At 42.5% G+C, this 23,742-nt stretch overlaps 1 protein-coding gene across 2 annotated transcripts in view; it reads left to right on the top strand.

The window, feature by feature from the left end:
- myt1lb (myelin transcription factor 1-like, b) overlaps window positions 1-23,742 on the top strand; it is a 155,773-nt gene that overhangs the window by 112,348 nt on the left and 19,683 nt on the right. For both annotated transcript variants that reach the window (XM_061255079.1, XM_061255070.1), the window contains exons 9-16: window positions 2,717-2,807; window positions 5,098-5,205; window positions 7,317-7,531; window positions 8,970-9,220; window positions 15,598-15,822; window positions 19,338-19,456; window positions 20,531-20,599; window positions 23,196-23,258. In XM_061255079.1, the coding sequence (XP_061111063.1) occupies window positions 2,717-2,807; window positions 5,098-5,205; window positions 7,317-7,531; window positions 8,970-9,220; window positions 15,598-15,822; window positions 19,338-19,456; window positions 20,531-20,599; window positions 23,196-23,258 (1,141 nt within the window). The remainder of the gene's footprint in view (window positions 1-2,716; window positions 2,808-5,097; window positions 5,206-7,316; window positions 7,532-8,969; window positions 9,221-15,597; window positions 15,823-19,337; window positions 19,457-20,530; window positions 20,600-23,195; window positions 23,259-23,742) is intronic.

The raw sequence follows: 23,742 nt of genomic DNA, 5'->3' as shown, positions 1-23,742 counted from the left end.
GTTGGCCATATAATATACTGTTAATTGCTCATTTGAATAATTTGCCTCATTTGAATCAAATTCTAAGTACACAGAAAATCATTAAGTAAGATCAATTCCATGAATACGCAAAACAGCACCACCCTGTTCTGGTTTAAAAATGCATCACTCTCATCTACTGGACCTTGTACACTTGGATCAACACACAGAGGTGCCTGGGTGTTATTTTGAGGATTGAGTTTACGTTTACTAATGCTGAAATTGTAAACTAGAGTGTGAACTAGAGTAAAATGTCTAATCTTAAATGATTATTAACAGGTATTGATATTGTTATCTGTTGGGCAATAATGAGACTGCTTACCTTACCTTATCTTCAGCAAACTTCTGCACCATGGGCTTGATTTGCTAAGACCATTAATATGTGCAAAACCTTTCAGCCAATAGCCAATGATTGCTAATGGTATTAGTTTTGCACCAATCATTGGCTGTGTTATTAATTTTGCCTGTGCTAAAAAGTTTTGCATAATGCTAAAGGTCTTAGTAAATCAGGATCCATGTGTGTTTTTTCACAGTCTAGCAAAGTACACACATCCTTTTTTTATACCACAGGATTCAGGGTTAACACTTCACACACAAGCATAGGTACACACACTAGCACACAGACACACTGATCCTGTCAGTTTTAGTGGCATTCAAAGGTGACCTGTAAAGGGTGTTCAGAAATATTGACAGGCTTGTGCTTAAAAATGCATTATCTGCCACAGAACAGCCACGATCAAGCTTCTTGGCATCGATTTGTGGTCAATAAATTTCCCCAGAAAGGACTTCTCATCACTGCATTAGGCAAACCGTATTCGTCACGCAGAATCTGCCTTAATGAAATGCAAAGCGGGTCTTTCTTTAGCACATTTGTCTCACTGTTCAGGCACATTATTGGCATGATGTCTTCGTTTAATTTGGATTTTCAGACGTACGGAAACCTCTCAAGGGAAACAGCTCAAAAAAAGACAAGGAAGTGTTGTTTTTTTGAAGCTCTGAATATTTTTGGAGTAAAAACCACTGTATTTGCGTACATTGGTTTCCTGTCAAAATGTCAACCTGGTAAGGATACTTAGGTGAAAACTATAACAAATGTAATCATGAGTGGTAATTACCATACCTATAGGATTTTAAGGATTTTACTGAGTCTTCAGATCGATGAAATCCATCACACTTCTCCATTGTCAAGACACCAGGCAATTGGTGGCCTTGTGATGGTTGCCCAGTTACCAAGCATGGCAGGAGGTTCTTCTGGCATTTTGTTCTCATGACAGGCATGAAGCCTGCCAATTAAAGACATTTTGCTCTAAGATTAAGTCCAAATCCGGTCAGAGTTTAAGGAGGCGATAATGATGAAGACGCATCAACCCTCTACTTTCCTCGTCCTCGACAAGCAGGTCTCTTCAGGCCCACACATTCATAGATAATTAATCTAATTGGAGTCCTGAAAAAGGGGAACAAATGTGCCATGGCAATTTGGGAAGACAGACAAAGTTTGTGGTGTAGAAATAGTGGCAAATCCAATTATTTGTGTTCGTGATTGGTTTTAGAACAAGAATGCCTGAAGAACTACATGTCCGTTTCTGGAAGTTTCCTGGGCATTAAAGTATGTGTGTGTATATACATATATCTACATATAGAGCGCAATATTTGTTTTGGACAAATACTTTTTTTGTATTCCACAATTTTACATTTGCAATCAAACAACTTGCATGTAGTTAAAGGCCACATTCTCAGCTTTTATTGAAGGTTATATTTATACACTTTGGTTTCACCATGTAGAGATTACATCTCTATAGCCACCCCATTTCATGCCATCATAATGTTTGGGACATGTGTACAATGAAAATGAAAGCAGTCAAGTTTAGTATTTTCTTGCATATCATTTGCATGCAGACTACTTGAAGTCTGTGACCTCCAGACATCACCAGGGCCCAGTATTTCAAAATCTCAAAGTTTGGTATTTCAAAACTAGAAGCTGTGATCTTCATCCTAAAATCAGAAACAAATGTGAAACCATTTGTCCCAAACATTATGGTTCCCAGCAATGGGGGGGGCGCTACATATATATCTACATTATGGAGCTCACTGTATATCCCACATAACAAAAAAACAGCACATTATTTCATTATTTTCTTTGGGAGCACAGGTTTTCGGTCAGTATGGTGTCCCCCTGCTTTGATTCTTTGATCTGAAAATACCAGGTGCTGCTTTTTGCTGTCCTCCGATACAGTAATTACACGGCTCGGCTGGCAGATTTCAGAAGATGTACTTGCTTGTGTGCACCCTCTTGAGGTGAGCAAGAACATGACAGTGATGGGACAGGCCAACAATTATGATTACAAATTAGGGGCTGATTTTAAAACTTTGAAAATTGCCCATGAAGGTCGTTGAGTTTTTTTAATTAGAAGCACTGTAGGATCCCTTTAATTAACCTTCAATACAGACATTGAAATAACACCTTGCTTGACTCCAGCATGGCCTGCTAATTTATGGTGTGTCTGTTGAATGGTTGAGCTGCCTTGCTGTGAGTTGACTGTCACCTGCATGTCCTGGCACCCTCATCATCCTGCCTCTGATGTCACTTCCTGCTGGAGCGTTAATTATGATGATAGAGCTGTCTTTAACTCATCAATGCTAAGCGGTAACCCGGCTCTGGGACTCCTAACCTTCCCTGTCTCGCTCTTTGTCCGTAAAGTTCTTGCAATGTATGAAAATGTTCTTAAGTGCCCTACACCTGGCTGCACGGGAAGAGGCCATGTCAATAGCAACAGGAACTCCCACCGGAGGTGAGTGAGCACCGCAGTCCGTTTCCAGCCACCCAACCAACTCGATGATAGACCCACAATGCACCCTTTCATGTTTGGGAGTGGGGTTGTTTCCTTTCTTTATGTCAAGCATTCCATCAGCCATTTAGTTTCATTCTCCTTTATTTTTGTTCCTGATTAGGCGGTCCTTTCGGAAGCCAGACACCCTACCCTACTTCCTAAGCCAACCCCATATTTTCCCATTTGGTTTATGATTTATTCACTGCAAAGTTATGCCACTGTCTCTCATTATTTACTTTACAAAGGCTGCTGTTTATTTCAGGGGTGTTTTTCTGCATCATAAGGGTCTGTCCAATTTCAAATGAGTTGATGCTGTAATACTTGAAAAATATTTAGAAAGGAAAAGGTGGGTATTTTAATACAACCTTTTGCATATTTTTAAATGCTGTGAAACAAAAAATGTGTGCTGTGGCATTGTGATTTGGGATTGGGTTGATTATGGCCCCTTACACTGATAACTACATACAGTACTTAGGGTATTGAGCAGTCCCTAGAGTTAAGGTTTAACAACCATTCAGACCCGAACACTATGGTCAAACAGATTAGAAAAACAGGAAGAGGTAGAAAGTGCAAAAAGCAGTTTTTAGTGTTGTGAAGGAGGATTGTGGGAATGCTGTGAGTCCCCCCTGCTGAATACTGTATGCAGCAGATGCTGTGTGACTCTTGGCCTAGCCGCAGCCATTAGCACCTACCTGACACATCAGTGTGAGGGTGTGTACAGATCAGCCTGCAGCTCTGACACACTTACAGGAGGAGTCCATATAACCCCTGTGGCACACTGCCAACACGCACGCACATGTAGGTATGTATGAACATACGACTACACACACACACACACACACACACACACACACACAAATATGCATGCACACACACCAACAAGTATGTATGCACGTACACAAACAAGTACATACACATACACTCACAGACATGTATGCAAATTCATACATACACACATATGCAAGAAAATGCACACACACACACATGCCCACACACTGCACATCACAGCTGTTTGGAGCACTGTATAGAAAACATATAGAATAATTATATCTCTTCATGCCATTGTCATGGAAACCCAACTGACAGAGAATGAAAGAAAGAAGCCAAAAGGGGGAGAGAGAGAGAGATGCATGTTTCCATCCAGCTAAATCCCATCCATCCAGAACTAAAATAGACCAAACCAAATTAGCTAATGGAAAAGAACATTTTTATCACGTGTATAGGAATGAAATCACTCAAATTCAGTATTCGGTTGATTGCGACTTGGCCCTGGCAGAATATTTAACCAGGGTGACTGTGACATTGACAATGAACAGACTCAAAGATCACAGCACAGCCTGGCTGTTGAGACTAGCCATCACAGGCATGTCTGGCTGTGCAGGGAGGGCAGGCTGCACTCCCTCTGTGTTCCTGGGGTAGTGGAGACAGAGCTCAACTTTCCAACAAATAGCTGAAAATGTCACACAGGGAAACCTTTTATTAAATGTTGGATCCAGCTTCCTTGAACTATAGAGACATAGAAAAATTCTTCTACGTCCTGGGTTAAAAATATATGACCAGTTAAAGTCAGTGATATAGTTTTACATTTATTGTTAATGAGTAAAATGTTTGTATTATTATTATTATTATTATTATTATTATTATTATTATTATTATTGTCTTAGTCTTTCATCTGTATTTTTTTACTTTTTTACTTCTTATCTATGTCTTATTTAACTTCAGTGCTATGCCATGACAATGTTGTCATATTAAATTACGCCAATAAAGAAAGAATAGAAATTGAATTTGAACAGTGAGAGAGAGAACAAAAGAGAGAAAGAGCAAGAGACCCTCAGAGCCATGCACACAAGCCCCTCTGAATCCTACCACCTTTCTCACGTTAGAACTCACTGTAAGCCACGCAGACTTGTACATTATGAGCACTCCAATACAAGAGACTTGCAAACCTGAAAATATTTCCGAAGGCTCATTTTTAAGTCATTCGAGCACACGCTTGATGAGTGCTCGAATGACGTTTCGCCATCCCTGTTTTAGTACCAGCCGGCTCTTGTGTTATTTTGTATTGTTTCCCTGTTTCTTTGCTCTAAATCGCCACTGGAGAATTTCAGGGGTGCCCAGAGCCCCCTCTTGTAGGCCTCATGAGAGTTCTGTGCGTGCAGTGTGTGTGTAATTGTGTGTGTAATGTAATGAAATGGCCGCTGCCCTGCAGCCTGCTGGCAGGGAGACTGAATTGCATGTAATGCCATTTCAGCCTCTCGGGGTGTCCCATCGCCGCAGCGGAGAAACTGGCCAAGGCCCAGGAGAAACATCAGACCTGTGACGGAAGCAAGTCCAACCAGGCTTCAGATCGTGTACTGAGGTACTTTTGCCCCTGCTGTGTCCCAGTGTCTGTTTGCTCTAGACCAGTGGTCTCCAACCCTGGTCCTTGGAGTGCAACTAGGTCTGCTGGTTTGTGTTCTCTGAGTTAACTGTGTAATTAACTGCTCTAATTGATTAATTAAGTGCAGAGTAACAACCGAAATCTGCAGAACCTGGAACTCTCCAGGACCAGGGTTGGCCACCACTGCTCTAGACTATTAGCAAATCTATATGTTAGCCCACTAGCAGGTAGCCATTTTACATAGGCTAAAGTACACCCAAACTAACTGCTCACCATTAATTAACATTATATGTATGCATGCATGTTGTATCACTGAATAATTGTCAAACAACACAGTTATGTGTATCTTGTGGGTACAGACAGTCAACAGCAGTGATTGATCAGCTGCTTTCATTAGAAATGTGTTCAAAGAAAATGGTCAGATGGTGATATATATGTTCTTATCATTTTTATTCATTTGTAATTATCAATTAAATCATTTATGTAGTTCTCATTTTAGTGTAGGCTCATTCATTTATTTCAATGATTGATGAAATTGATGTAATTAAATAACTTGGTAACACTTAAATAAACACACACAATACATTTACGTGAATTGGCATGAAGTAGTGTAGTTGTTAAGAACTTTGGAAGTTAATCAGTACAGCTCTGTTTATGTATTTGTACAACATGAATTCATGTTAACAACTACATTAGTTATTGAAAATAGGCTATATATTGGAGTGAAAAAGTTAGTTAATGTATTTGATAATGGTTTACTAATTATAAACATCATGTAACAAATACAGTACGTTAACAAACACATTAACTAATTAATGTATTTGTCCATCATTAATTAATGTTAACAACTACATTAGTGAGCCACGGTGGTGCAACAGGCTAAGACGCAGCAGACTCGCGGTTGCAGTTCGCTGCAGTTGCACACTGGGGACCGGGGTTCAATTCTCGATCCTGCCAAAAGCCAAGTTTGGCCGGCTCACGTGGAGCAGCAATAATTGGCTTGCTGCTCCAGAGGGAGGGACTTGGCAGGGTTAGTAGATCGCCGCATGAAACAAGCACCTCGGGCGCCTCGGAATCACGGTTACAGCTTGGGAGGTGAGACAGCTTGAAGAAGGCTCTCCCGTTGGCCACCGAGGGACGGGGTGTGGGCGGTGTATCTAATACTAGCTCTAATTGAATCAGACGGGGTCCAATTGGCTACCAAATTGGGAGAAAAAGGGAAAAAATCGGATTAAAAAGACAAAAAACAACTACATTAGTGAATGCCAATTCATGAACCTTATTGTAAAGTGTGACCAATAATTTTTTATGGACATTGCTCGAGTAGAGCAACCCGGACAGTGCTTATTGTGCTTGTTCTAGTTCATTCTTATTGTTTTATTCAGTTAAACTCGAAAGATTATACCATAAGATTATATTAGACATAGTCCTAAGTATTGCCATCGCTAATAAAGCTATTGTTATTGTCATCATGATATTGACACTGCCACTGCCACGGCTCCATTGAGAGGGGTCATATGATTATGAGAGCCTACCACAGAACCCACAGGGGTATATTGAAATTCATTGTCATGGATAGGCTCCTCTGTGTTTTCAAAAGGTAAACATCAGATATTTGGCATCTTGTTAACATGGAGACAACAGAACCGTTGTCACAGACCTTGTTGAAGTATAAATGCAAAGGCTTGTACGACGAGTACAAATCAGGCTTTAGTGGTTCAGAAGCAATCAGCTGACTTTGTGTATATAATAGTGTATAATGTTGAATTTGACACATTTCATGTGTCAGAGGAATGTTTCCTCCTTGCCAGATTAGGCTAAGAAATAGCCACTTTGTAGCAATGGAATGTTGATTCTGTATGACCAATGTATAAAATATAGCTGCTGATATTTATAGCCTCCTTCACGATAAAGCCACCAGGTTATCTGAAACTTAAGGATCCTTCATCACACACAAAAACGATCTGTGCCAATCGAAAAAACACACTAAAACCGAAATATCAAAAAATTTGGAAAGAGAACTATCCTTTCAAAACAAGGTGTCCAACAACTCGACACCCTGGTGATTCAATGAAGTGTTTCTTTCCCAGACCCATGTGCTTTGTGAAGCAGCTGGAGATCCCACAGTATGGCTACAAGAACAACATCTCCACCAGCACCCCGCGCTCCAACCTGGCCAAGGAGCTAGAGAAGTACTCCAAGACCAACTTTGACTACAACCACTATGACAGCCACCATGTCTACGGGAAACGGGCCATCGCACCCAAGGTCCAGGGCAGGGACACCTCCCCCAAAGGATATGATGGTACTGAAGCCCACATATCCTTTTACGCTCTTTCTCTCTCTCTTCCCCCAAGAGATGGTTTCATACTGACACATTTTACTGTGGGGAAACCATTCCATCTGCACAGCAAGCTCCTAATAAGAATAAGAATAAAATAATAGTAATTGTGTCCAACATTTGGCTGTTGCTTACAGTTCATCCCATTGTGATCCAGTTACTTGCTCCTGTTGTGTGTACTTCAGTTAAGGGGCTTACTTTACAGGGTTATGGGGCATAAAAGATGTCTGCAGGTTTGCCTACTGCAGAGAACTGTCTCGGAATACAAAGGATCTCAACTCACAGTAGTCGCAGCACTCTCAGTGTTCAGAGCAGCGTGAATTCGAAATAGAAGCTAGCATTTACTACCATTTGCTACCATTTATTTGAAAGAACAATATCAGATAAGGAACGCTCTGGCAAACAGAATGCAAGGAATGTGTTAAGTTATTGTTTCGTTCTGAAGGTAGCAAGAACATTATCAGGCTGTGCTTTTTGAGTTTCGGGCTTTCTCCTTCCTGGCATGTCGAATAATCCACTGGAGACAGTGTGAAAAGGGAGGTTTATAGTTGTGAGCTGATGACTCAAATGTTGCCCTTCCCCTGTCGGCAGCTAATTGCTGCACTCTGCAGCAGTAACACTCCGCCCCACATTGCACAAAGGCTTGTGGAATAGATTCCAGAAGCTGACACTCCAAGCCAGTCACTGTGACTGCGGCTTGCTGTCTCGCCGGCATTACGGGCCTCACTTTCACCTTAATTTCAGCCACAGCACAGCTTCTTTGTTCATCTGTTTATCCAATATATGTGTGTGTGTGTGTGTGTGTGTGTTTGTATATGCAGACATACAGCATGTAAAAATATATGTGTGTGTGTTGGTCTGCGCATTTATCTGTGTAGCTGTGCAACCTTTTTTATTATTGTATATTTATATTGAGTGTTTTGATTTAGCCTTCTCATTTAATCTGTCTTCTGTCTTTGTCAGTGTTATCTTCTTACAGTTTATCCAGCTGCTCTGTATTAATGTGCCATTTCTGAAATTTTGTGTTAAAAAATTGTGACTACTCCGCTAACCAAACATTTGTGTGTGTACATGTGTGTGCGTGTGTTCATGTGTGCGGGCACATCTGCATATGTATGTGCGCGCGTGTGTACATGTGTGTGTGTGTCTATATGTGTGCACGTGCATGTGCGCGCGTGTGTATGCGCGTGCATGCATGTGTGTGCACTGTATATTTGCGTGTGTGTATATGTGTGTGTGTTCATGTGTGCGCACACGCGTGTGTGCATTTCTGTGTGTGCTTGTGTGACCCGCGTGTGCACGCGCGCGTGTGCATGCGCGTGCATGCATGTGTGTGCACTGCATATGTGCGTGTGTGTATATGTGTGTGTTCATGTGTGTGTCCCTGTCCTCGTCCCTGCAGCTAAGCGCTACTGTAAGAGCTCCAGCTCGGCCAGCAGTAGCTCCAGCTACGCCCCCAGCAGCAGCAGCAGCAGCCTGAGCTGTGGAGGAGGGGGCAGCAGTGCCAGCAGCACCTGCAGCAAGAGCAGCTTCGACTACACGCACGACATGGAGGCTGCCCACATGGCCGCCACCGCCATCCTCAACCTGTCCACCCGCTGCCGCGAGATGCCCCAGAACATGAGCGGCAAGCCGCAGGATCTCTGTTCACGGGTACACCTTCTTTCTCGCTCTCATTTCTTCAATTAATTAAAAAAATTGCCTTAGATAGTTAAAATGTAAGATTGATTTGACAATAGCAGAACTGTATGACGATGATATGTGAGTCCTCAGTGCTGAGGAAAGGGCAGGCAATTATTACAGATGTATAACATCTTCTGTTTATTGTATACAAGCTGTTGCGATTAGGCAGACGTCAACACCACTTCCACAGCAACTTAGTTTTCCCAAGAGGTCTCGCATCCAAGGAGGAAGCAAGCACTTAGTTTCAGCCATTCAGCAGGAGCAGGTTGCATGACGGTATGGCTGCAGGCCATAAAGCATAGACAATGTTTACAACACACCAAAAAAATACTATCACTCTCTTCATTCTCAATTCTTTTGCTCCCTCTCTCTCACTTTGTGGAAATGGAGTTTGATGGACCATCTGGATTCTGCATTGTCCCAACTCTGGGCAGCGCATGGTCCGGGCGCGGTGGGAACTTTCGATTGGCTGGGGAATTGCGGGTGGTGATATGGGTTGGGACTTTTACTGTCCATACGTAAAGTCATGGTGGTACTGATATGTAAAGTCAGCCAGACGTTTTTGGGTTGCGATTTAGGAGAGGGGGCAAGAGGGACCGGGAGGGGGGAGGGTGGTCGTGAGAGAGGTGATGAACCCAAAAACAGAACAATTAGCTTAGCCACCCCAAGCATTGAATCCCTGGGACACATATCGCAGCTGCAGTTGTCGTGTCCTGATAAAGGGCTGTTTCTGTGATGGTTGTCATGCGAATAACGATAAAGTTCTGGACGATAGGCGCCTCAGGCATGTGGGCAGTCTTTTAGAAAGTGTGTTTTGACTGTATTTTTTTAGGATCAGATAGGAGAATTGGTGGGTGTACTGTATGTCATTTATGAGAGATAAAGCAGCACATATGCGTATTATCAGCCTGAAATAAGCTTATCCTGTAAATGCAAAAATAGCAAGAAAAATGACTGCCTGGTATTGACGGTGATACCCGTGTGTATGAGTGAGTGTGTGTATGGGGGTGGGATAATCTATCTTTTGTATTTGTGTGTCTACCTCTTGGTTAGTATTCCATATTTCTTCTGTTTTCTCATTCTGTTTCTCTCTTTGATCTCTCTTTTAAACTGTCTAGCACTCCATCTCTTGTTCATTAAAATCCAAATGCAGATTTGAAAATGCTCCTTTGGCATAGGCACAAGAACTCGGTCTTGCCAAAGCATTAGCAATAAACGGAGCCGCTATCAATGATCACCAAAGGATATTAAACATCATCATAAACATAACAACCGAAGAATACAATGTGTCTCTCGTTTTCAGTTCCAGCTCTTCTGTCTTTCTCATCACTCTTTTTCTCACTCTCCCTCAATTTGCCTGTTGGCTGGGTTGTGCAGGGAGTCTCAGCGTGGGGATGAAGGGATGGGAGGGAGGGAGGAAGAGAGAGGAGAGGACAGTGGAAGCGATGCAGAGAAACGGTGGGTGACGAGAGTGGCGGCAAGATGGCAGGGGTGATTTTCTCTCTCTCATAAAGGAAACCCATGGGGACCGTTAAAAGACAGCTAAATCTAGGTTTTGAAACAGCTGGTAGCTAGTTGACCAGTTGAGACCAGCTCCCAGTTTGACATGGTTTAGCTCGTTGACCAACTCCCAGCTTGACCTGGTCAAGTTCTGTTTTGAAGCAGCTGCTAGCTGGTTGACCTGCTAGCTGCTCAGACAAGCTAGGAGCATGAGCTGGTTGACCAGCTCATACCCAGATAGACCGGATTCATGACCAGCTTGGCCATGCTGCTTGACCAGCTCATACCAAGCTAGACCACATTATGACCAGTTCAATTTTAGCTGGATTTTACAGCAGGGCAGTGTAGGGGTCCTCGCACGGGACTCCAAATTATGTAGGGTCCTCGCACGGGCCGCCAAATAACGCAGGGATTTTACTCTCTACGAAACCGGGGCGCCAGTTAAACGTTGTGTAGCAGTATAACTGCAAAAAGTAATCAGTCTCATAAAATTACTATTATCAGAAATATCTAACCACAAATTTAGTATTTTAATTAATAATTAAAATAACCAATATTAATGATTAAACATACCGATAACCTGAAGGTTGGAAGTTCTTCGAAAGACTGCTTTAACTCGGCTCTCATGTCTATGCGATTCCAAAACGGACACCGGGGTTTAATAAAATATATTTATTAAACAAACATACAAACACATAACAGATAAACTAACGGGAAGTTAGTAAGGAAATTTAGTTGGGTATGTGTGTGTGTGTGCGTGTGTGTGGCGCGCGCAAGCGCGCGTGTCGCTTGAACAAAGGAAAGGTAAAAGTGGGAGTAGCTAGCTTGAGTAAGCTAGAGTTCTGGGTGTGGTAATGAGTTAGAGTTAGCTGTGGGATGGGACTACTTGTGTAGTTTTACTCTATATATGCGCAAAAGACGGCGAATCAATTCACGTACATATATATGTAGCTAACCAAACACATTACAGTAGTAGGATGGTAAATATTGAAACACAGATCCACAAAAACAGTTAAGACTAAACTAAACACTGGCTATGCCTGAATGTTTGTTCTCTTACTGAGTCCATACGCATTGGATCCAAAAGACATGCTGTCCTTATAGGAGCCGTGATGGTGCTGTGAATGCGTGTCCTGGAGAGATGCGCAGGCTGGGGCGTCTTAGCCACGCGCTGTCGTCTGGTCCACTCGGTTGCTGGAAGGATGTTCGCTTGTCCTTTTTCCGGGTGGAAAAGTTTGTTGCTGTTGTTCGATGGTGAGCTTTGCAGGAGTAAACTGATGTAGCGTTCCGCGTACACCAGTTTCCACTCGCTATAGGCCACAAAGTTACCGCAAGGTAACTGGGTGTGTCCGTAGGCCTGGTAGTGCGCTGTGCAGCATTCAGCCTCTGTCCGAGTCTCGGAGCAGATGAGCTGAAGCGAATGCCCAAAAAGGGTGCGTCCAAGAGAAGAAGCAGAAGAGGCAGAAGAAGCAGAAGAGAGATCCCAAGAACGTGTCTTGCTCTTATACGGGACCGTTTATTGCTCCCGCCATTACGGGATTGGCTGAACCAAGTTAGACGTCATTCGTGGTGGACGTCGCAGAATTTTCCTGTGGGAATGTGGAAGTTGTAGTCCCTACAGCAGTGACCCCCATCTGGATTAGCACAAACCGTCCCGCCAATAATTGCTTTTGTTTTTCGCCTTAACCCTATCAACTTTTCCCTCTTGTGGTTGAGTTGTTGACATCTCAAATTATTGTTGTTAAACCGGAAAATGGCGATGGCGGATTGTTAAAAACAGCAGTTTAGATGCCTCTTATTTACAAAGCAGTGCCTCCCCATTGCCACACTCATGGTTTACAACCCTCACCTCACCACAGACTCAGACAATAAAATTTCTAACAATCCTTGATATTATTTATCTATGTTAATAAATCATGTTCCTGGTTAATCTAATTTTTAAATTAAGTTCAATTTTAAATGTGATGCATGTTGGTTAGAAAGCATTGGGGTGAGCCTTTTTGGAGAGCTTTTGGACACTGGGTGACACATTGGACATGCCTTATAAAAACATACAAAACCTCATATGTGAATAAAACATACATGAAGGTTAACATTAAGGTTAATTTCTTTTTTCAATTTTGTATCAAAAAATCTGGTTTAATTGGAAAATAAGCTTTTCTGATCATTCATATGTCTGGACAAAAGAAATATGCAGATGTTTTGTATTTGGATAAATTTGGGGTCACTTGAGGACATCTGGGTGCAGTTTTGGGAAAACCCATGTTGAATTTGAATGCCTGCCAATATCTTTACCAAATTTTGTACACATGTTGATATCAAGTTTGTGCACAAATATGAAGTAGTTCTAGGTTTGTCCTTGACCTTGATATTCAGTGCTAAAGTGTAAAATCATAAGGTGTTTTGTCATTTTTCTGTATTTCAGGGTATGTTTTGTCTACACTGTATGTACATGTTCTGATATAGGTTTGGTCTGTCTCAAGTTTCTGAATGGTAAGAGCGTAGTCTTTAATTTAAGTCTTCATGTGTGTGCAGTAAATAATTCTTGAGATATTGACACTTTTATAGGACTAGTACAAAATCGGTGGAAATTGCCCTCCAGGGGCGCAAAGTGAATAGGGTTAAAATAAGCAACCGATTTAAACCCAAGAAACAAGGTGATGTGAGTTAACTGCGTAATCAACTGCTTTCAGTTATCAATTAAGCGCTGGTAACAACGAAAGCCGGCACACACTGTGGCTCTCCAGGACTAGGATTGCCGACCCCTGGCCAGGTCAAATTGCAAACCCCGCCTCCTGGTTTGAAACTAAGTCTGGCTTTATTGATATGATAGAAATGGAGTGGGCAAGAAGCCTCAATCTGACATGACATCCTGGGATGAGAGCAGAAGGTTGGCAAGGTTGTGGCCCCCCTTAGTAAGCAGGCTGTTGATTGGCTGTGGCTTTTTCTGGTCCTTTTGGTTAACTCGATTGCACCAGGGAAGATCAATTGAGCACAGAATAGTATTTTAATCCAAAACAATTACACATTTGACAATTACACGTCATCTACCCAAGGCCTCGGCAAGGGCCTTGAACCACTAAGGACGATTCCAGAACGGGCTTCCGTAATGCAGAGTAGAGCAGGGAATAGAGAAAGTGAAAGAGTGACAGTACACTGGTGAATGAAGAGAGATGAGTTGAGAATAAAAAGTACAGCAAGAAGAATATGGATGGGAGTGCGAATAATAATAATAATGTTATTTAGCTGAAGCGTTTATCCAAACCAACTTATAGTTGATAAGACTAAAGGCCGTTACACATCATGGACATAAGAAATAAGCGACATGAAAATGAACACAATTTGTCTGCAAATATTTCCACACCTGCTGTGATGCAAAACATTTAAAAGTTTCCATTTCGCGGGTAGTTAAACAGTTAGCCATAAAAGAATAAGCCACCTTATCTCATCAAACATTTTAAATTACAGTAGGTGCAGCAACTTATGGCCACCTGGCATCTGAAGAAGTGTGTACAACTAGACAGCAAATCGTTTTCCTTGTTATTCTATAACGTAACCTATCAGTGATCAGAAACTTTCCACAATAATGAAGTGTTTTGGGAACCATATACACTTTTTATTTGCAACGCGTGTACAGATAATGGTTTGACAGATGAAACGTATCCTGTACCCTGCTCCTCTCTTCCCATTTTCTGGTCCATTCCAACTGGATGTGGCAGTGCTGTGACGTCTGTCAAGAATACATTCTGATTGGACTATAAGTAGTATCACAAACAAAAAATGAATGTCGCATTTTCAAAACCAAGTTTCACAAGTGGGAGTTTGTATATATTTGTGTGTAATTTACTGTATTTTCACGACTGAATCACAGTCAATGTGCAAAGGCCTTAAGCAGGGGATAATCCCCCCCCGGAGTAATGCGGGCTCAAGGGCCCAACAGCTGTGCTGATCTTAGCATGCCTATTCAACAGGGCTTGAACCACAAACCTTCCAGGTCCTAGTCATGTACCTTAGACTACAGAAATATGAAATATGACAAATATGAATTTGAGAATGGAAAGAGCAGACACAGTGAATTGATCGTTTAGAGATTGGAGTGGAGCACAGTGGGGAACGAAGAGGGAGAGCAGAGCCTAGAGGAAGCACAGTTGGAAACCAAAAGAGATGGCAGGACAGAACAGGAGGGATAGAGAGTGCAGGCAGAGAGAGGGGGCTCAATCTCTTATTTTTCTCATCTTTTCTCTTTTTCTACTCCTAGTCCCATCCATCGGGAAAGGCTAGGAAAAGTGGCAGGAAAAATAGATTAAGACAGGGAAATTGGGAAAACGTGAATTAGGCAAATGGAATATCCTTGCTCCTTCAAATGTCAGTTCAGTGCCAAGTCAGTTACAGACGTGGTAGATGGGGAGAGGTGGATCATTTACATGTCAAGCTTTCTGAAGAAATACTTCTGCAAAGGATCCTCTGATGTTTTCTTGCCAAAGGAAAGATAGGGTGTCCCTAACTTCTGCTTCTAGCTCCTAGAAGGAACGTTTAAGGGGTTAGAATTTCCTTAAAGATGGCCGTCCTCGATCGACTTCCGGGTCAGGAGCAAGGAAAGGAAAAGAGTGGAGAAGAATAAGCGATTGGAATGAGCCCCCAGACTCAGCTATCACTCACTCTCTCTTTTTCTCTCTCAAATTCAAATTCAAATGAGCTTTATCGACATGACATACATACATACACGTTGCCAAAGCACATGTAAACAAAACAAATATATTACAGTATATCGATAAAAGAATACAATGATTGTTTGTAACAATAAATTGTGACATTATTTTTAAAGTGTGACTCTGCCTCTCCCTCAGAACCCGGACCTGGAGGTGGACGAAAACGGCACTCTGGACCTGAGCATGAAGCAGCGGGTCGGGCGGGAGAGCAGCTGCGCTGTGCTCACGCCCCTGGAGCCCATGTCCCCCCAGCGCCAAGCTCTCCTCAACAGCCGCTGCTACCAGATGAGCGAGGCCGACTGCTGGGACCTGCCCGTCGACTACACCAAAATCAAGCGCATCGACGAGGACGACCCCAAAGAGGTAACCGTCGCACTGCCACGCCCTACTTCCCCCGACAAAAACGTTTCACCGCACCCGAGGCCTGTTTTAACATGGGCAGTGGCGTAGCGCTGACGGCGATAATGAAGAAAGCCACATAAACCTGTTCCTACTGCTTCGAAGCCGTCTGCTGCGAAAAGCATCAGAAAGTGTCGCCTGCCTGCCTCTATTTTTGGAATGTTCTTTTTCAAATATGTATATTTTTTCATTTAAAAAATCTCATTAGATTCAAATTAAATTTAAAACTTTCAGAGATACATTAAAATGTAGTGTATTGGGGTGTCTCGGTGGCGCAGCCTGTAGAGCACTCATTGCGAGCCGCGACGTCGGCGGTTCAAATCCGACCGTCTGACATTTGTCGCATGTCTTCCCCTCTCTCTCGCTCCCATTCTTCCTGTCTCTCTATACTATACTGTCCAATAAAGCTGAAAAAAGACCTAAAAAATATCTTTAAAATGTAGTGTATTGGGGCTGTCGTGCCCTTGTGTAATATTCCTTGCTGTTTTAATTTACAGCAGCATTTCCATACAGAGGGAGTATTCCTTATCTTGTACTCTGCGCATAAATATTTTTTTGTTGGTGTCTTTTTTGTTGTTGTTTTCCATTATGAATTATGCAAAACGCAGTACTGCGAGAACTTCCAATCGATTTGCATTGCCTTGTAATGAGATGGATTTTTAAACTCTGGAATAATTGGTCACTAATGGACTGGCTATGTGAGCATTACCACATTGTTCCTCTTGCTCCTGGATGATAAAAAGAATATCTAATGTATTTCAGGCAGTCTGTTTTTCAGCATAACTGTACATGGGTAAAATAAGAATTTCAAGTGAACTGAGGCCACAGCCTGCAATGGATCCTCTGCAGGTTGATGTGTAGTAGGCCCTTTCATTTAACCAGACCGCCATCTAGTGCACCATGCCGGCATTGCAGATTGTAAATTGCACTGCAGATTAATTAAAGTCGTCTTGCGGTCCGTTAATAGTAGGCTAATTTAGTCTGGGGACTGGTTCAAGGACACGGTGTGACATGTGGCTAATACAATAAAACCGTGATGCCAGGTGTGGCGAACAGCATCTGTGCTGTCGTTTGGCTGCCGTTTAGTAGAAGCTGCACAAATCTTGACAGTACCTCGACCTTATAGAAGGGAGGTCTAATTCGCCTAAATAAAACTGACCCGAGTAATTGCGGAGAAGAGGCTAATCCCCACATCAAATGTGTTTGCGCATGATACTGATCAGAAAATATGCTCATCCAGTTTGTACTGCGCATAAGCTGTTCTTGATGTCTGGCGCAAAACACGTTCTGCCTAAAAGAGACCCAAATATCCGTGATATGGTGTCGTGGACAGATTAATTTCGCTTCCTTTCAAACAACTTTTCAGAAAGCAGTGATTGATAGGCACAGTTTGACATTTTACCATTTGCATAAAAATTGAGTGCGTTGCGGCAGACATTGTGTTTTTAGACCGGGAGACTTCTGAGGCAATCCTGGCCCACGCAGCTCCCGCACCCTACCAAGACTGATAAATCGCTCTCTGAAGATCTGGATAATAATTTGACTTGCGTTAACGATGGCTCAATTCTTTCCGCGAAGACTGATTGATGGCAGTGCTTATATTAGAGAACAGTGACGATCGAGGAAAAGAGAAGATCTCTATTACAATGGGAAGAATAAAATGGAAATGAATTTTGATGATAAATCTAGCACGTCCCACAAAATAGGCAGTTTTATTACTAAGGCTTTTGTGTCTTGGAGATAAGGTGTAAAGATACTTTCAGTCATAGCAACAACTTCATCACACCCTGATGAAGCAGCACTCATGTTTGTTTCATTTGGGAGAGGTTGAAGAATGTTTGTTCATTTATTTACACCGCCTGCTAATGGCGGTAGCCTAATTCTCAAACCAGTTTAGAACCACAGCTCTTCCTTTCTGAACCCAGTACTATTTACCCAGTTGAACTATTTTAACTTGTAACTTCTGAGTTAAAAATCAGGGGCTGTATGTATAGAGCCGCTGAGAATTACTCCTGAAACGGTCTCAAACTTAGGAGTAAAGAAATTCTCATCAAGAAGTAGGACCTAAGTGCTAACAGCGCTAAAACAATTTTTAGCAAAGAGTAAGCAGCATTCTTAGGTGCTAATCTCAGATTAATTCACAGCACTCTCAGATTCCGTTAAGAGGAACGACAATGATGGCACCCAGGAATTACTATAAGCGGAAGAATGTAATAAGATGTAAAAAGCATGGCAAGAAATCTTGCACGATTAATTCCTCTTTCCCTTCCACTAAACAAACTCCAGACAAATGTGAGGAGAAATTATACAACAAAGCCTAATTCTTGTAACTTCCTGATGTCCGTGACCTATCAACATCATCAGAGTCTGGATATCTTATTTTCAGGTTGTCCTACAAGCGATAGTGAAACTCTTTGCATTTGAATGGATCTCTATGGGAATTGGGGGGGTGGGACAAGATTCAGCTGTAAATTATTCTGATACAGTATGGAACACATTTGTTGGCTAAATGGCTTTAAGTCGTAAAGGGTCCAAGGTATCAAATGAGCCTCAAACCATCTTGCTGTTGTCAGATATGCAGCAGATATGGATGGATTACTTCAAGGGTTGTTTCTCGTGAATAATTTTTCCATTGGGTTCAGTGGGACAATTATTCAGGAGAAACAACCCTTCAAGTGATCCATCCATATCTGCTGCATATCTGACAACAACAAGATGGTTTGAGGCTCATTTGATACCTTGGACCCTTTACGACTTAAAGCCATTTAGCCAACAAATGCTCCCAATGCTTCTTTCTCCTGTAATTAGGGTGCTGTAAATTTGGAAGTGGCGGAGTTGTGTTTGGAGGGTTCTGGATTCCCTTAGCAACTTTATACATACTGGCCCAGGTCTTTACACTAGCACAGAACTTAAGAAAGGTCCATATTTACAGTCAACTTCTACTCTAAATCCACAATTCCTGCTGTCATTCAACTGGGTCCTGGGTAGAGGCCTATACACATTTTTGGAATTAGACAATGATTCAGGGCTGGGTTTGTAGGCTGAGAAGTAAGTTTAGCTGCTGACCATGGCTAAGGGTAGTTTATTACTGATGCAGACTGTCTCTCCAAAACATGATGATGCTCAGAAATTAAAACATCATTACATTTGAAAATACTTACTTTGAGGTGGGACCCCAAGTAATTGCTTAACAGTTTCCCTGAAGAACATTCTTGTAGCGGCCAATGTCTCTTGGTCATTCAGACTTCAAACCGCACCGATTGGCTCTTGAACTCCAGCCAGAGTGAAAGTCACAGTTCTAAATCAAAGCTAGCAGACATGACAGTCTTAATTCAGGCCCGGGCCAAGACTACCACAGTGATGGTTGTCACGTTGCTGTATACCGTTCATCTGTCTGAGAGGTGTATGTTCACCTGGAGCAGATGGGATATGGACATCTAGTTCCTTGCCTCTCACCCCTCTCCCACCCCCTTTAACAGCCTGACGACTTGGATCCCTTCCATGACATTCTGGACGACCAGTATCCCGGAGATGTCAACGTCCCCAGCTCGAAGCCAAAATATGCCCAGTGCAAGGAGAGCAAAAAGGATCTGATAACGTAAGATTTAGAGGAGGTGTGCTGTCTGTTCCCTCACAACCCACCTCTTCAACCCCACCCCTTTGTCCATATGTTTGTTTTTTTATTTTCTTTTTCCTTCCCTCTGCTGTTTTGATTTGGTGATTTGTCCCCCTGGCATCGCTGGCATGCTACGTATGCAGCGTACCGTTTTGGCAGTCTTTCGTTTGACCCAGAGTTGTTAGCGGATGTATTCTGGCTTTGTCTTTATTTATTTTTCAGTGCTTTAATAAAACATCATTCTTGTTTTTACCTGTCCATGTTGCAGCTTTTCCCTAGGTTGTGTTAAAAAAATATATATCTTTGCAGACAGTGAAGCTAAACTGGAAACAATGAAAACATTTAACAAAACACAAAGGAAACAAAACACAAACCTATTCACTCTTTTGGCTGTATTTTTGTTTGTTTTTCTTCTGTTTTGTTTGGCTTTATTTTTATCTACTTTTTTTGGTAACAGATGTCGAACACCAGGGTGTGATGGAAGTGGTCACGTGACTGGTAATTACGCCTCACATAGAAGGTGTGACTTCATTTTTCTCATGGTGGATCGAGTCTATTCAATTTATTGTTTTCAGCTTACCTCGACAACGCTGTCAAACAGTAGAGAGAACGTCTCCATGTTAACCCTTTGAGTACAGCAGGGCATTTTGATTAATTGGAAGCATGCAGTAATAAGCTGTGAAAAATGTATATGGACTAACAACAATTTTTAATTTTTTTTAATGCATCCTTCTGTGTACTAACTATAAGCCGGCCACTTTTTTTAGCAGGGCCGTGTGGGCAGTTCCCTAAGTTTTAAAACAAATGGGAAAGTTGTACAAGTCTATGGCACCCTCCTCCCGTTGAACTCTGTAGTATCTTTGAACATGATTATTCAGAGGGTTAACTGCTCTTTTATATTGACCCCAGTACCCCCTGCACTTGCACCAAAGCTTTCTTGCATCTACAGTCTTTTTCTCCGTGCGTGTGTGCGTCTGTCAGTGTGTGGTGTTTCAGTGGGTCATCCTGTCCATCCATTTCTCTCCTCTAACGATCGTGCCCTGCTGTATATTCCAGTCTCTCTGGCTGTCCTTTAGCCGACAAAAGCATTCGAAGCATGATGGCGACCAACACACAGGAACTCAAGTAAGGCCTGAGACTAATATGTTCTTTTTATTGTTATTTTTCCCTGGCAATAGGACAAGGAGCCAGATACTATACAGTGCATCCGGAAAGTATTCACAGCGCTTCACTTTTCCCACATTTTGTTATGTTACAGCCTTATTCCAAAATGGAATAAATTCATTTTTTTCCTCAAGATTCTACACACAACACCCCGTAATGACAACATGAAAGAAGTTATTTTGAAATTTTAGCAAATTTATAAAAAATTTAAGAAATCACATGTACATAAGCATTCACAGCCTTTGCTCAATATTTTGTTGATGCACCTTTGGCAGCAATTACAGCCTCAAGTCTTTTTGAATATGATGCCACAAGCTTGGCACACCTATCTTTGGGCAGTTTCACCCATTCCTCTTTGCAGCACCTCTCAAGCTCCATCAGGTTGGATGGGGAGTGTCGGTGCACATCGGATTCAAGTCTGGGCTCTGGCTGGGCCACTCAAGGACATTCACAGAGTTGTCTGGAAGCCACTCCTTTGATATCTTGGCTGTGTGCTTAGAGTCGTTGTCCTGCTGAAAGATGAACGGTCGCCCCAGTCTGAGGTCAAGAGCGCTCTGGAGCAGGTTTTCATCCAGAATGTCTCTGTACATTGCTTTCCCTCAATCCTGACTAGTCTCCCAGTTCCTGCCGCTGAAAAACATCCCCACAGCATGATGCTGCCACCACCATGCTTCACTGTAGGGATGGTATTGGCCAGGTTATGAGCGGTGCCTGGTTTCCTCCAAACATGATGCCTGGCATTCACGCCAAAGAGTTCAATCTTTGTCTCATCAGACCAGAGAATTTTGAGTCCTTCAGGTGCCTTTTGGCAAACTCCAGGCGGGCTGCCATGTGCCTTTTACTAAGGAGTGGCTTCTGTCTGGCCACTCTACCATACAGGCCTGATTGGTGGATTGCTGCAGAGATGGTTGTCCTTCTGGAAGGTTCTCCTCTCTCCACAGAGGAACGCTGGAGCTCTGACAGAGTGACCATCGGGTTCTTGGTCACCTCCCTGACTAAGGCCCTTCTCCCCCGATTGCTCAGTTTAGACGGGCGGCCAGCTCTCGAAGAGTCCTGGTGGTTCCAAACTTCTTCCATTTACGGATGATGGAGGCCACTGTGCTCATTGGGACCTTCAAAGCAGCAGAAATGTTTCTGTACCCTTCCCCAGATTTGTGCCTCGACACAATCCTGTCTCGGAGGTCTACAGACAATTCCTTTGACTTCATGCTTGGTTTGTGCTCCGACATGCACTGTTAACTGTGGGACCTTATATAGACAGGTGTGTGCCTTTCCAAATCATGTCCAATCAACTGAATTTACCACAGGTGGACTCCAATTAAGCTGTATAAACATCTCAAGGTTGATCAGTGGAAACAGGATGCACCTGAGCTTCATGGCAAAGGCTGTGAATACTTATGTACATGTGATTTCTTAGTTTTTAATTTTTAATAAATTTGCAAAAGAAAAAAGAAAACTTCTTTCATGTTGTCATTATGGGGTGTTGTGTGTAGAATTTTGAGGAAAAAAAAGAATTTATTTCATTTTGGAATAAGGCTGTAACATAACAAAATGTGGGAAAAGTGAAGCGCTGTGAATACTTTCCGGATGCACTGTATAACCAAAAGCTTGCTCATGTGCATTTTTAAGGTCTTGTGAATCATCAAGATAAGAAATCGACAGAAAAACTATAAAGACAATGGGAAAACAACAACAATAATAATAATAAAATTGCACCTGTTAGTGTGTGCTCTCAAAGTGACAAATGATTTTGTAGGCATGGATTGGGCCTGTTGGCTCATTCAGTTAAGCCACCATGCTGTGGTGCATGCATGAGCCCCATGGTCTCTGATTGAATCCAGACGTGCCATTGATGACTGTAGTCATTATCTCCATGAGGTGAGGGGCAATTGCAACCGCATTGTCCAGGGTACAGGAGACTTCAGTAGGTTAGGGATGTTCTCTAGTAACCTCTGCAGGTTGATTGGGTGCCCCGGGAATGCCTGCCAAAGCTACAAAGGTCTGCCGACGGTCTTCCTCTGACTCCACTCTGTGCAAGCTGGGCTGTGGTGAAAAAGTGAATCAGGCTTGTGTGTACTGGAGGAGAACCACAGATGTCTACACAAATTCCCAAATTGGCAGTGGGTTATGCATGAACGTGGCTGCGTTTGCACATAGCAGTTGAAAAAACGTTTTGTAGGAGAACCAGGGATGTCTACACTCCTGACTTTGCAGTGGATCACGAACATGGGCGCAGTTGAAAATACATTCCAAATTAGGGTTGGACAAGCCGCAAATTGGGCGCCTTTTTTGTAAGAACAGAAATGACAGAGGCACTAGCTGGCCAGGCCAAGCGCAAGCTCTTTCCCAATAAAGCATCTACACACACCAACCAACAATGGTCTGTCTGCACAAACATCTCATTCAAGCTTAACTGATGGCCGCAGAGTGGAAAGAAACAGCATCTTGACTTCACGTGTTTTGGAGACAAGTACTGTACAAGTACAGTGCCTCTGCATGCTGAAGGAAATAGGCTAAAACATTACATAATGCCAACTCAGTGGTTTTTCTGTCCCAGGTGCCCGACCCCCGGGTGCGATGGTTCGGGACACATTACTGGGAACTATGCCTCACACAGAAGGTAAGCATTCGTGTTCTGAGGAAAGGTCGCAGTTATGGTAAGCCCCTTCAGTAGTTACCTGTCTGTGAGTTACCGGATACCCAGTGAAAATGCAAGCAGGTCATATACCATATATAGTATAGTGTGGATATTAATATCATATTAATGTTGAGAATTTACAGTAGATGCTAATTTATTCTGGGTCTGCAAAGTGGCATGGAGGCATTCTGGAACTTGTGATGATCGGTTAAAAATAAACTGTTGACAAATAAATCACTGTTTCCGTGCTAATTGTGTGTCAGGGTTGGTGTAATGTTTTCTACTATTGTTAGTCATTTGCGGCGCACCACCCCTTGTTATTGTATTAGGTGATTAATTGCACTGCCTTAAGTTAAGTTAAGTTAAAGATGATATGCCAGAAATATATATTTTTTCTTAAAGGTGGACATTTAGAATAGTTCTATTGTTTTTGTACTGTGAATGAAAAAGGCCAGAAAATGTAACC

This window comes from Conger conger, chromosome 1 (genome assembly GCF_963514075.1).
Source record: "Conger conger chromosome 1, fConCon1.1, whole genome shotgun sequence".
Taxonomy (NCBI): domain Eukaryota; kingdom Metazoa; phylum Chordata; class Actinopteri; order Anguilliformes; family Congridae; genus Conger; species Conger conger.
This window is presented reverse-complemented; position numbering and strand designations above follow the sequence as displayed.